General features: G+C 33.4%; 2 protein-coding genes across 2 annotated transcripts in view; one reads left to right on the top strand and one right to left on the bottom strand.

Annotated features, from left to right (window-relative positions):
• LOC120779467 (zinc finger protein 2-like) overlaps positions 1–15,606 on the bottom strand; it is a 192,195-nt gene that overhangs the window by 140,153 nt on the left and 36,436 nt on the right. The gene's annotated exons all lie outside the window — the stretch shown is intronic.
• Positions 1,153–1,734, top strand: LOC120779785. The gene has a single exon (XM_040112161.1). It carries the CDS (start codon positions 1,153–1,155, stop codon positions 1,732–1,734), a length of 582 nt encoding a protein of 193 aa, XP_039968095.1.

The raw sequence follows: 15,606 nt of genomic DNA, 5'->3' as shown, positions 1-15,606 counted from the left end.
ACAAACACAAAATGCGTACGCAGATCATGGCAGCTTTACCACCTGAACGCTGCAACTATGCTCTACTCTTTACCATCACTGGGGTTGATTTTGCTGGACCTTTCCAGATAAAGGCCTCCATTTTAAGGTCATCTTCATTTAGCAAAGGGTATGTATATAGGCTGTCTTTGTATGTTTTACGACAAAGGCAGTACACCTCGAGCTTTGTCGGACGACGCGGATTTCCTTCAAAAATAATGAGCGATAATGGGAAAAACTTTGTCGGAGCCCAAAGAGCAACACAGAAGGAGTTTATAAACTTCATGAAAGAAGTCTCCCCTGAAATAGTTAATAAATATGCACCCCAAGGGATCGATTGGCAATTTATACCTCCATGTTCTCCACACATGGGCGGACTTTGGGAATCAGCAGTAAAAAGCTTTAAGTCCCATTTAAAGAAAACGGCTGGTAATCATAAATTCAATTATGAGGAGTTTACTACACTACTCACTCGTATTGAAGCCGTATTAAATTCAAGACCTATATCACCACTCTCGCAAGATCCCTCCGATTTCACAGCTCTTACACCAGGTCATTTCCTCAGAGGAGCTCCTCTTCTCGCCGTACCTGACACAGAAGGAGACTCACTCTCTTTAATAAATCGATGGGAAAGAATCAAGATTCTCCATCACGAATTCAGCCACAGATAGAAGGAAGGCCATCTCAAAGATCTCCATGAGAGATATCGATGGAAAACGGCCCAGAAGGAAGCCAAGGCAGGAGAATGCGTAATCATACAGGACGAATGCCTTCCTCCAACAGAATGGCGACTAGGCCGCATTGAAAAGGTTCATCGAGGAGCAGATGGTCACATAAGAGTAGTCGATGTGCGAACACAAACCGGCATATTAACTCGACCAGTCACCAAACTGTGTTTTCTTCCAAACGGCGAGAACAACTTCAACCAAAATCGCAAAATAACTCGAAAAATAAAACAATTCCGCTAATTCGAAAATAACCCGATTTATAGTCCGTACATAAAAATAAATTCAAACAAGTGCGTTGGAGATCAACTTATTATACATATACATTTGTATAGATATGTAGCTACAACAACTACATCATAACATTATAAATAAAATCAATTTATTGCAATCTTATATTCCCATAGAAATGGACGTAGAGGAGACCCAAACCACCTCCAACACCGTAAGGTCCGATATCACTGCACCCAAAGCGTCGGCTGCACCCGCTGCCGCTCCAAGGGCCAATGTTATGCGCCCCCCGCTATCCGCCGCAGCAGTGAGAGAAATAGGAGAAGAGCAGCTAGTAGAGCCACAGGGGCCTCCATGTTGCAGCCTGTGCCATCGCCCGCTTGCTCTAAAACAATGCACCATCTTCCAAAGTATGAAGCTCGCTCAACGTCAACAGGTTGCAAGGGCTCACGGACATTGCATGACCTGCATGGCAGATGACCACGCCACCATAGAGTGCTGGGCTAACGGTGCCTATCAATATTGCCACAGGCCGCACCACACTCTGTTCCATCGATTTCCCACACGAGCCAATCACACCAATTCCTGTACCAGACCACGCAGCGATCCTATCCGGCGACGACGACGCACCCAACCAACCACAAGACGTACGCGACCATCTCCGCCACGCCACGCTCATCGCCAGCAACAACGACGCTCAACAGGGTTGAGCGCTGTACTCAGTACACTACAACAGCTACAAAGGCTCCTAGCCGATTAATTCGCCTAGGGGGGCCGGGATGTTCACATGAGCTATGAGCATTCTGCAACATCACATCACCACACATCACGTCACGTCACAACACCTCATCACACAACAGCTCACAGCATACCCCAATACACACACACGCATCAAACACCGATCATTACTACAACACAACAACCATACGATTATTAACGAGACGACTCGTAATGTCAGTTAATATTCACCACCCAAACCATCAAAAGGGATTGATCCGACCGTGATTGGCCTCTTACCGTTTCATCCGTAAAGAAAGACAGTCGTCCGCGAAATTCAGTTTTATCATCATTTTATCTTTGCACTTGTGCTACCGCAATAATCACCGCAATTGGGTTTTAATAAACCCCCAAGTGACGGGAGTGACGTGACGCAGCGAGTTCGCCAACCGTGTACCACCGTGGGTTTCGCAGAAAACCCAAACAAAATATACATACAATTATATATATTAATTACAATTAATAAACCTTTATAAGGTGTGTGGAAATCAGTGCGTTTTAATTCCCACCTCATACGTATACTACAACAAGTAAGTATACTTGTGGCACTCGTAACTACATACATATGTACATTAGGGTGTGTCATTCTGAGACAACCTTTTTTTCAACTGAAAAACAGGCTAAAAACTTTCGAAAATGTGAAAAAAGTAACTCAAAAGATGAGCTCTTAATATTAATATTAAGAGGTGCCTCTTTCAAATTTTCTATTTTCCATATATGTAAATAACATGGCAAAAAAATATTTTTTTTTTGTGGTGGTTATTGGGCGGAGGTTATTATATGTGCACGCGATGGCTGCCAGTAGGGATGGTAAACTCGATTCCGATTCTACCCGATAATCAAGTTTTCTCGCAAAATAATCGATTTTAAGCTTTAAATACGAAGAATTCACTTCTGATCTACAAATAATGTGGTAAACACATATAGAGCGACACGCCATGACTAAACGACGGTGAAATGCAAGTGGCGTCGTGAAGCCTACTATATGAACATTTGTAAGACGACACCGACATACAATGGCCGGCATGTACACTAAATAACACAGCTGACCATTTTGAATACTAATAACTTTCACTTCAATGAAATTTTAATATTTTGTTAAAAGTGAAATTTTGTATGCAAAAAATAAGTAAATAAGTAAATATATTTGCTTTAACTTATCAATTGTTATTACAAATGATATAACAGAGCTATTTTATGCTTCTCTTTGTAAAATAACGTCAGATCAGCTTTGAATAATTTTACATTTTCCATATTAGTGGCATCACTACTCCTCTCTACTGTCGTCGGCAAAATTAGAAATATTTTTAATTTAGCGAGAGCGACAACTGAGAGCCTGCTGTCGTGTAGTCGTGCAGCTGTCTAAATTTCTGTGTCCATAAGAATTTGTGTATTTTAATATTTGACAGATGTCGCTTGAATTCTGTCGACTCCTTTCAGTTTACAGTATAATAAAGAGTTCGTAATGAAATGAGAAAAAGAGATAAATGCAATAAGGAGAGAATATCAAACTGAGTAAAGTCAATTAAACTGCATATTAAATCAAAAGAATTTCCAATTTTTTTTGGAAACACCTTGTATAATGTATGTATAAGCGCTTGGGCAGAAAGCGAAAACTTTGACGCGCGATTTCTCGGTTTTTCATTTTTACGTTTTTTCTTAATTGGCGGGTAAGATAGAAAAAAAATTAAACTTCGTATGGAATTGGGGCAAAGTTTATTATCTTTGGCATTAAATTATCTTCTATTTAAACTAAAAAAAAAAATAAGAAAAATCTAGTTTGAACATATTTTTAACAACATATAGTCAAATTTTTTGCGTCAAAAACCACTTTTTTCAATTTATAAAAAAATTTTAAACTTTTTTTAGTTTAACTAGGAGATAAATGGTTAAAAAATATGCATCTCTTTGAATTTTTTGTTTCCGACAGAAATTGCGACCTGCATCCTGAAACTTTTGGAAATTCCCAAAATAATATTAATTCATTCGTCTTTGCAGGAAAAATTTCAGTGGAATGTTTAGAATATTGTTTCGCGAAAAGATATAAGTAGTTTTAGTTTTATAGATTAAGTTAATTTATTTTCATATTTATATTAGAATTATTACTAATATAAATATCTGTTTATGTACAATAAAAGAAAGACTGAAATATCATAAACACAATTGATTTAATCATTCACGTTATTTGGAATTAGTTGACGATAGGTTAAAAATATGTTACAAATATATCTTCAATATAACTTCACAATTCTTTTGTCATAATTTCATACATCTGATACATCTGAACTTATAATATACATATGTATATATTTATATACAACACATGAAACGTCTTCTCCATTTGAATCACAACTAAATAGACAATTTTATTATCAATAGGCCGATATATTTCTTTAGAAATGATTCAAATCTTTTCACTCAACAATATTCAATCGCTTCACTAAAACTTTTCATTAAAAACGAAAGAATTAATAATATTTTGCGAATTTACAAAAGTGTTTACTGTTCTGTTTACAATTTGCAAGCCATTGGACAGTTTTTCACTCATGTTCTTCTCAACACGGAACTATGACGTTTCGTAATGGCGGTCGTCGTAATCTTGTATTCTATCATTCTTGCTTATGCTATTGTTCTCAGTGAGCTTATTTGCTAACGGTTCTAATCATGCCACACAGCCAGGCGACGCCATAGATAACGCGACTTTTGTTGTCGCGTCAAAGAAATTCATACGCCAAAAGTGTACGCTCATCTCGTTTCAGTTCTAGTTCTTGTATTACGAATTTAAATAAAAACTTTAATTTTTAGATTTTGCAACATTATGCGGTTTTGTTAGCAATGGAGGCAAAGCGAAAAAATTAAAAAGGGTGGAAAGCAAAACATTATTAAATTGCACAATATTAGCGGGATAGTCTTTAGATGACGAAAAAACGGGACCACAAATTTTAGTGCTAAAAAGCAGAGAATTCTTTTAACCTGTTTACATAAGTATATGTATGTACATATATTTTATAGGATTTTAAATTTTTGCTTTTAGTTGTTACAAACTTCGAACAACGACTTCGCCGATTATGCTATTGCGGTTGATTTGGTATGAATTTTTAATATTAAATTTAATGTTCACCAGACAGTGCGATTTTCTGTTGTTTCCGCATCTTGACAAAAATTAACAATATTAGAAATTTATTACAAAACAAAAACAAAAACGTTTCATTTAGTGCATAATATTATTATGATTTATACCATATACATACATATGTGCATATGTATATCGATCAATATACAGTGGCACACAGCTTATTTCGTGTACCTTTTTATAAGAAATAAAATGTGAAACATTTTCCGTATCATATTTATTTAAAAAAAAATTTAAATGTACATTCAAAGCTAAGTTATTTTACATTACGAACACATACAAAAACATTCAAAATAATTTCCTCTTAAGTATAATATATACAACAAAAACAAAATACCACGTAAATCAACGTCACAGCTTATTTCGGGTGCTTAATGAAACTTAAAAATACATGAATGTTTCTTAGAATTAATTGAAATTTTAAGTAAATTAATGTTTTGGAGGGTAACCTTTTTGCTTTAGCAAGGATTTTGCTTTAAAGCTTAGTATCCAGCAAGAAATTCAAAAACTTCATATAAAAAAACGCTTAAGAAATGGTGAAGAAAATTTCCTGCGGTAAATTTTCTTGTGCTAGTATGCAGCTCTAAAGAAATCTAGTACTAATTTTTAATAAATTTTTTCAATTATTTCGTGTGCTTAATGAAACTTAAAATACATGAATGTTTCATAGATTTAAAAGAATTTTTTTGTAAATTAATCTTTTGGAGGGTAACCTTTTCGCTTTAAAGCTTAGTACGCAGCTCTCAAGAAACGTAAAAACTTCATATAAAAAAACGCTTAAGAAACGGTCAAGATACTTTCCTGCGACAAACTTACTTGTGCTAGTACGCAGCTCTCAAGAAATCTAGTACCAATTTTTGATACTTTTTTCAGTAAAATGTGAATATGGCAAACCTTGTTTTGCGAAGAAACATCAAATCAACAATTGTTTCTTGAAGGAAAATCGAAGTAATCGTCAAATTCATCCTAAATTAGTTGAAATCATTATTATGAAGTATATTCCATTTTGAAATGTTGTATAAAACCTACCAAACATCAACAACATTTCTTAAATCTCAATAAAAATATTTATGTTACCATACACATACACACATACATATTACGCACAAAGTTTGTTTTCTTTGTTTATTCTCTCTTGCTCTTCTAATGTAGATCATTCACAATGCGTAACCAGCTGCCAAAATTACTTGAGAAATAATGTATTTTTTTTCTTGAGCAATTACTTGAGAGCTGCGTACCAACCTTAAAGCTTAGTATCCAGCTCTCAAGAAATGTAAAAACTTCATATAAAAAAACGCTTAAGAAATGGTCAAGAAAATTTCCTGCGGTAAATTTTCTTGTGCTAGTATGCAGCTCTAAAGACATCTAGTACTAATTTTTAATAAATTTTTTCAATTATTTCGTGTGCTTAATGAAACTTAAAAATACATGAATGTTTCTTAAAATTAAATGAAGTTTTTTGTAAATTAATATTTTGGAGGGTAACCTTTTCGCTTTAAAGCTTAGAATCCAGCTCTCAAGAAATGTAAAAACTTCATATAAAAAAACGCTTAAGAAATGGTCAAGGAAAGTTCCTGTGGTAAATTTTCTTGTGCTAGTATGCAACTCTAAAGAAATCTAGTACTAGTTTTTAATACATTTTTTCAATAAAATGCAAATATGGCAAACCTGGTTTTGCGAAGAAACGTGAAATCAATAATTGTTTCTTGAAGGAAATTCAAAGTAATGATTAAATTCATCCTAAATTATGTAGTTAAAGTCATTATTATGAAGTATAGTTCATTTTGAAAATTTAAAAATCATCAACAACATTCCTTAAATCGCAAGGAAAATATTTATGTAACTACGCACATATATACATACATATTACGCTCAAAGTTTATTTTCTTTGTTTATTCTCTCTTGTTCTTCTAATGTCGATCATTCACAATGCGTAACCTGCTGTCAAAATTACTTGAAGAAATAATGTATAATGAGCAACAACTTGAGAGCTGGATACGGACCTTAAAACCGATCTTAGCAAGGATTGCATGGAACAAACAAGTTTTTTAGTGTATTCTGGAGATATTTTCTCCCATTCTGCCACTGACGCAGTTTTAAGGTCTTGTTGGTGGCTAATATGACGTTTTCTAATGTTTTTCTGGAGAACACTCCATAAATTCTCTTTTACGTTGAGATCAGGCATTTGTGCCGGCGTTTCTACCAAATGGCGACAATTCCATATAAGCCACATTTGCATTAGTTGTGACTTGTGCTTCGGGTCATTGTTTATTGTAGAATACCAAATTTTTCTGCACCTTATAGCAAATTATTTTTTAGTAAATTTAAATAAATGGTTTTATCCATACTTTTATCTATAAAAACTAAATTGCCGACATCAGCTGACATACAGCCCCAAACCATTACGTGTCCTCCACCATGTTTAACTATGCCACGAAGATTCTTCGGTTCTAACTAAGCCATACTTACGCCATACAAATGACTTTCCATCGAAATTGATGAAACAATGGTGATGAAACTATGGCGATGATTGTCTATCCTGTAGCAGAGTTCACGAGTGGTTTCAACGTTTTCAAAGTGGTCGTGATAACATAAATGACGATCGATATGTGGGCCAATCAAAATCCGTGATCACCGGAAATTCCGTCGACGTCCCGTGCACGGTTTGTTCCGCACAAATTGACTGACGACCAAAAATTGCTCAGAATCCGTCTCATCGATCGACGCTTCTGGCCGGTTATTTGCCCAAAAATCACATTTTAACCATCATGACTGATATGGCACCATGCGACTTCTTCCTTTTCGGAAAAATGCATTTGCCCATGAAAGGAAAGCGTTATGCAGACGGCCAACGAGCTAAAACACTCGTTCGTCATGCTTTTGGACCCTGCAAAAAGCTGTATTGAAGCAGCAGGAGACTATTTTGAATAAAATAAATTAATTTTGCCGAAAAACCCTTTTGTTCTGTGTACCTTGGAACGCACCTTGTATTCTACATAGGAAGGAATTGTTTTGAATGTTTTTGTAAGTGTTCGTAATGTAAAATAACTTAGCTTTGAATGTACATTGAGGATTTTTGAATAATAAATGGGGTGTGGAAAATGGCTGTGAGCCACTGTACATACATACTATATGTACATACATGTTATCTAACGAAATTAACGGAACATATTTATTTCACGATGATATTTTGTAATACCAGAAGTGGATAAAATCTGATCACTATAAAAATAAAAATAGCTTTAAACGGTCGTCTTTTCCAAGCATAGATGATGCATCGGTGAGAGCTAAAGGCTATCCCAAAAATCGAGTTAAGAAGGGTTTCAACGATCGGTTGATTGAATTATTTTAAAAACGACCACATTAACCCATTAATTAATTTATAAAAAATAAAAAGTTAAAAAAAAAAATTAAATTTGTCGGTTTGACTGTTGAAAAAAATGGGTGTCCCCACCTGGGGCAATGGGCTATTTATGTATCAATGCAAAGTGTTTTGTGCACAATTTACAAAGCCTGCGGCACTTAGAGTGATAAACTAAGCATCGCTTTGCATTATTTTTGGTTTTGTATAAGTAGTTCTATATCCCAAAAGTTTTGGGTCGCAATGCAGGTGGTAGTTTGGTAAGAAAATTATCAAAATGTACACTTTGTTCCTTCGGTGCTGTAGGTAATTTTTCTCGTAAGGACTTAACTACTCGTTCACCAAACGGATTTTTAGTTATGTTACCGTCAGAAATTACTCTTTATTGACACTATCGACAAATGTTTGTGTATATAATTTCATATGTATGTACCATATACATATACGTACCTCTTGTGCTATCTACATATATGCCATAATTATAATTATTATCATATTACTAAACATTTTTAGTTTTCGGTGTTTAAGGTGCAGATATCACTATTTGAAGAGGTGTCCTTTAATGAGAACAGTTGGCGGTATTGGGTTAATGTAGGGAAATGACAAATGAAATTCTTTTTAAACGAAAATTTCCGTTATTTTTTGAACACACCCCGTATTTTAGGTTTTGCCGGCATATGAAAATATTTATCCGCCTTTAATTATTGTGACTTATGTGAGTATAGATTTTTCGATTATTTGTTATTATTTAAATATTGATGCAAATATTTATAATGCATTCATTCATATTTACTTGGAAATATGAGTAGTCTTACTGAGCCCTAAGTACTTATGTATACACATATTTTTCTTCCAAAGTTTATAAGAAGAAGTTGTAAAAGAATTATCATTATCATTATCATATACTCATTAAAATCACTCGGTTTGTTTCTAAAAATTTAAAGGATGATATACATCCATATATATGTATATAAACATTCTTGTAACTAATACAAGTTAGTATTTTTGTTAAGTAGAATGTGGATGTTTTCTAATGAAATAAATTCCTTATTTGCTGCATGTACCACGAAGATATTTACGTACGTACGTATTACTATTCGCTCAAAATATGTACAAATATACATACATAAGATGTTGTTGGGCGTATGACCATTACATTTAAAAATGCTCAGCTCGGGTGAATTGTGCGTAACAAGGGTGAAATACGTGCGCCAGTGCATATACACAGTTTCGCTTGTACATATACATATTTGCATACATATATATGCAAGAATGATTGAAAATACATGAAAATATTGATTTCCATAATTTCAAATTTATTACATTTCTGTAACGCATTTCTTTGTACAACATCAACACATGTGTTGTAAGAAAATTACTAAAGCTAGTGTTAAAGATATATGTATATTAGGGTGCTTCAAAAAAAAAATTTTTAATTTTTTTTTCAAGTCTTACCCCCACAAATGTTAGTGATTGACAAACAAAAAATCCTCCCTAAAGCCAGGCGCTGTAGCTTAACTCTAAGGGGTCGCTATTTATTTTTAGGTTCCCATACATTTTACATAGGAATTTTCGTTTTTTCATTCAAACTAAAATTTCACCAACTAATTTTCGTTTCTAAAAAATAACCATCACATATTCAGAAACTACTTTAAGTACTGGCAATGGCGTTCTAATCAGTCACTAACAATATATGTTCAGTCTGAATAAGACTTTTGTAGAATCCGGTCATTTTGTCTTTGTTTGTCAAAAATGGGTTAAATTGTGTAAAATGCGTTAAATTGTTTAAAATGAGTTAAATTGTGTAAAATTTGGGAAGAATATCAAAAGAAACCACATTCGCAGAAAGAAAAGTAATATTTAATCTTTCAAAGGAAGGAAAAAACAACCACAGCAATTTACAGAGGAACTCGCTGAAGTTAGGGCAGCGATGAGGAAGGCTGAAAAAACTTAAAAGTCGTGCTAAAGCTGTTATTGTGAGAAAAATTAGAGAAAATTCATTTCAGCTCCAGAAATAAATTAATGCCTCACTCAGTAATGCTGGAGTACGAGCCAGCGATGAAACTGTATGCAGGACGCTTACAATTGTTGGCTATAATGACCGAACTCCACGAATAAGGCTGCTTATAAGTGAAAAAATAGAAAAATCTTTTGGAATTCGAGATATGGTCAAAAATAATTTTTAGTTACGAAACGAAGTTCAGCATATTTGGACCTGATTGTGACAAAAAAGTTTGGCTAAAAGTGAATTCCGTAAACCAAAAGAAGTACATAATATGTTCGGTTAAGCACGAGAGTGGAAATGTACTGCTTTGCAGCTTATTGCTGATAATATTTGTTGCCGGTAATTAATTCAAATCTTAAAAAATAATTTAAATGGTAACGAGGATAAATTTGGACTTTCCAGTCATTACATATTTCAACTGGACAACGATGCGAAACTTTAAGTCACAATACAAATTATGAATATTGTACAACATTCCAAAAGCTTTAGCAATCTCATCAGTCCGCGGTTCTTAATCCGATTGAGCACATGTGAGCAGATTTGAAACGTGCTTTCGCAAAGGTAACATAGCATCTAAAAGTGGCCTCCAAGAAGCAATTCTCAAAGAATTTGGAGAAATAGCTGCAAAACGAATGGATACGATACCCGATATTAAATGAAAATTAATTTTAGTTCATATCTACAATTTTTTTACGAGTACTTTTGTGATATGAATTTTTCAGTTGAAGTGATTTTTAAATATGTCCTTTAAAATTAAAACTTAGTTTTTGAGTTTAAATGATAGTTAAAACTTTAGTACAGTAATTAAACAATATATTTTAATATTTATAAAACTTTTGTTAGAATTTCGGGCAATTTCTTCCTTGAAATTAATTTTCCGAATATTTTTGTGAGGCACTGTCTGTATGTATATACATATTTATATACATATATGTATATACAAATATAAGAAGTCAAGTTTTGTGCTGGGTAAGCTCCGAAACTACTGGGCCGATTTTGGTTTCATTTAGCACACTATGCCCATCTTGATCCGACTTAAAAGACAGGATTTATCAATTAGGTTACATAATTCATTCAAAATTAAAAAAATATATTAGGGGGATTCTCTTGCTCTTGCAAGATTGCACGATTACCCAAAATGCAAAAATCCTATACCGAATTATGCAAGGCCAAGAGAGCACCCATTGCAGTATCTAGTGATATGTGAACTGCTGATTCGGTCAATTTATTGAGAATGACTATTGTGAATTGGCGCACATGCTGTATTCATTGTAAATGTAACAAATCTTTATAATTTAAACAAAAATTAAAATATATTTAAAACTTACCTTCCTCTGCAACTTAACGGCGTTATATGTGTTTTGTAAAATGACAGCTAAAACAGGGATGCAATTATATTTTTACGCGTCATTGCACGAAAATGAACATGGGTTTTGGTCTGACATAATGGGTTGTCAAAAAAGTCTTGCGGTATTTTTATTGAATTTTTTTTTTTTGTTTATTGAAATGAATTTTTGATGACTCATGCCCAGCTCTTGACCGATGCTACGGCTGCTACTAGGCCGGTCTCTTTCGACCAATTCAGCGATTTTATCGCAATTTTCGACGACAGGCCTTCCGGAGCCTGGCGCATCTTCGACCACCTCTACACCAGAACGAAAACGTTGAAACAATCGTTGTGCGGTGGAAATGGAAACTGTATCGGGTCCATAAACTGCACAAATTTTATTGGCGGCTTGATATGCATTTTTGCCCTTATCGTAGTAGTACTGTAAACCTTGCCGTATTTTCTCTTTATTTTGCTCCACGTTTGCGACGGTATAATTCACGAACGACTTAAAAGAAACGACAATCAATCAAACACGTGTTAGCGTGTGAAATGAGCTTTCCAAAAGGGTATAGTATGACCCGATACGACGAAGCGCCAACTAGCGAAAATACCGCAAGACTTCTTTGACAAACTAATATTTGACGGCCATTGTAAATAATTTTCTGTGTGTGTTTGTTGTAGTGGCGTTGCACTAAGTGGAATACTCTGCAATTCGTGCACCGTGCAAGGGTTTTGCAAGAGCAAGATAATACCCCTATTATTATTATAAATTTTAGCAAAATGTCAAATGCTGAGAATAAAATTTAACTTCAACAATCACTTGATGCGTTGCACAGAACAATGGAAGATTCAAATGGCAAAGATAAACTTTTCAGTTGTACAGGTGAAAAAAACTTTTGATCATCAAAAAAAATTATCAGAACTATGATTTTTACCTTAAAGTTTTTATTAAGCTTGTCACGATATTTGTAACACCCATTAGGAAGCGTTGGAGATCCTATAAAATGTATATACATATGTATGTATGTAAGTATGTATTAATGTTTGCCATGATGGGCTGAGTCGATTTAGACATGCCCGCCGTTCTGTCTGTATACATACATACTATACACGATCTAGTTAATCCAACAAGTGGTGAGAAAATGATGGGTATTATAGGAAAGGATAACTTACAAAAAAACCAGAAAAATGTTAACTTCTGTTGTGGCGAAGCTATAATATCTTTCACATATATAAAATTTATACTAAATTTCGTAAAGATATCTTGTCAAATAATAAGTTTTCTATACAAAGGCATGATTTTGTTCGTTTGTATGCTAACTACATATGTATATGCTATAGTGTTTCGAAATTGGCGGCTCCGACAAATGACCAGCTTTGGGAAAAAAAGATGTGTGCAAAATTTCAGAGCGTTAGCTCAGAAACGAAGACTAGTTCGGACAGACGGACATAGCTAAATAAACTCAGATCGTACATATGTACATATCTATATGTATGTATACTATGTATGTATCCGACCTAATGCCTACGTTTTTTCTCAGCTTTTCAATGAGAAATGAAATTGAAATTACGAAGAATTGTTTGTAATTTAAATTTTCATTTTTTAGCCCCGATGTTGGGATTCACAAAAGCGAAAAAATTTTAATTCACAAAAATTTATTTTTTAATTCTTGATTATATTCAGGGGATTAAAATTAATTGTTGGGATTAAAGGTTTAAACAAATCATTACGTACATACATACATACATACATACATATAAAATGTAGACATATTAAAAGCAGGAAAAAATAATTAAAAGTAAAATATAAAAACAAGAGTATAAAAATATGTATAAAATTACTTGGAAGCGAATCCGATTCGCCCGAGATTTTCATTAATGTGCAGTATCGTATTGCTTTCTCTCTCACACAAAATCTTGTGGAGCACTAGTAAATCTTTTTCGCCGCTCATTCGCCTCACATTTGCACACTCATTCGTGTATTAAGGAATTGTTTCTAGAGTTAAATACATATGTACATACGTAAGTATATACTATGTAGTTTGGTGGTGGGGAGATTTATGAAACAAAATTGGTTGATGGGCGGGTTTTGAGAGTTTAATTTTTTGAGCGATAAATATATACATATTCATAAGTGTATATACATATGCACATATATGTATAGTCTTTATTCATTTATCCTAAATGTTTGCTAATATAATTTTTTTAACTAGTAAGTTGAACTTACAAAGAATTTTTGATTATGTTTCTAAACATGTGAAGTTGTGTGCTAATTTAAATTGATATGCAATATTTTCGCAAATAATTAATTTTTCACTCCTAAGTGGTTAATATGTGTACGTATACATACATACATAGGTACGTATATAAGTATATGTGCATTCAAATTCTTCATAACCAGACACCCACCATCGCGGAGGCGTGGCAAAAACTTTAGTTTCAAATATATTCTTAGGGTAACAAAAAAGAACGGAAGTTGTAACTGACTAAACATTGTGTATTTTACGAATTATCTGTAGTTAGGACAGGCAAATACATGTATACTTACATACATATATATTTATGTGGATATGAACGTGTATTAAATTCATATACTTATACTCGTATACTTAAGTTGAATATACATATGTACATACTTATGTATATCCAAGCAACGATTTGCCAAAATAAAAAATACAAATAATAATTTCTTTTCAAAAGAGGTGACCAAAAATGTTAGACCCGTAGCCAAACGACACAACATCAATAAAAATTACATACATATATATTTCTTAAATTGAAAAAAAGTTCTGCGACTCTGAACTACATATATGTATGTATTTCTACTGAACTAATGAATGCGAGCCAATGACGGTCAGAAGAAATGAATGAAAACTATCACGTTAGTTGTCTTCGTTGAGCCCCGTGAACAAGAGGCGCCGGCGAAAGTCAATTTACTTTGCCTGCTGTAATCTTTTGCATATTGTTATTAAAAAAAAACTGTCGCAATACAATTAAGAATTAAACTTATAATAACAGAAAAAACGAGAATTGCAAATATACTGAATTTTCTTTACTTATTTTACGGTTACTTGCCCGGTTATCAGAGATAATTTAAACGAAATACTACCAGAATAGTGTCCGTGTCCGGTAATTTGATATCTCTTATAGGTTAAAGACTGTCACTGTATATAAAAATTACATATCACGTTTCTCGGGGTAAACTCTTAAACTACAGAAATTTAGCACACTGTGTTCAATTTGATTCAACTTAAGAGATTGGTTAATTTATATCCCATTGCGGTAAAAGTCAAAATAATTAATAACTAAAAACATATACTTCTAAACATAAGCATGTATTCAAGATTCCAAAAAAATATAATAATAAAATTCTCTTAAATGCACAGATACAGGGAAACAGTACGCTACGAAATTTGTGCCACCCAGAAGGTGGTATATAAATGATCAGCGTAACGAGCAGGCTTGATTTAGCCATGTCCGTCTGTCTGTATATACTCAAACTAGTCCCACAGCTTTTGAGATACATATACATATGTAGGTCCGAAAAATTTCACACGCCTTTTCTCACCAAGAAGCTGATCATTTATAGCACCAATATGGTATATAGCTGTCAAACAAACTGATCGAAACAAAACCAAATTTTAAAAAGTTTTTTATTTGACAAGATACGTTCTCGAAATTTGGAAATTGTTCAGATCGGACTATTATATCATATAGCTGTCATTCAAACTGATTGATTAAAATCAACATTTATTTTCCCACACATTAAAGTTGATTTTTCATATCATATGTACTATACATATTTTAATCGCAAATAATGTATAAGTATGAGTGTACAATTATATATGTATATGTACAAATCATCAACAAATATATTTCACATTTGTTGTTACATGTTTTTAAGCAATTTATTCGTGCTCCATACCCTGTGAGAAAAAAATATATATTTAGTGTTTATAGCCGTATTTTTTAAATAATTTTAATTCGACATTTTAACTTTTTTCGATTGAACATAAATAGAGCATA

Source organism: Bactrocera tryoni, unplaced genomic scaffold, assembly GCF_016617805.1.
Source record: "Bactrocera tryoni isolate S06 unplaced genomic scaffold, CSIRO_BtryS06_freeze2 scaffold_11, whole genome shotgun sequence".
In the NCBI taxonomy this organism is placed as follows: domain Eukaryota; kingdom Metazoa; phylum Arthropoda; class Insecta; order Diptera; family Tephritidae; genus Bactrocera; species Bactrocera tryoni.
This window is presented reverse-complemented; position numbering and strand designations above follow the sequence as displayed.

Bases quoted from the DNA above. Each gene is read 5' to 3' on its own strand.
- LOC120779785 (XM_040112161.1), top strand. From the start codon at position 1,153: ATGGACGTAGAGGAGACCCAAACCACCTCCAACACCGTAAGGTCCGAT.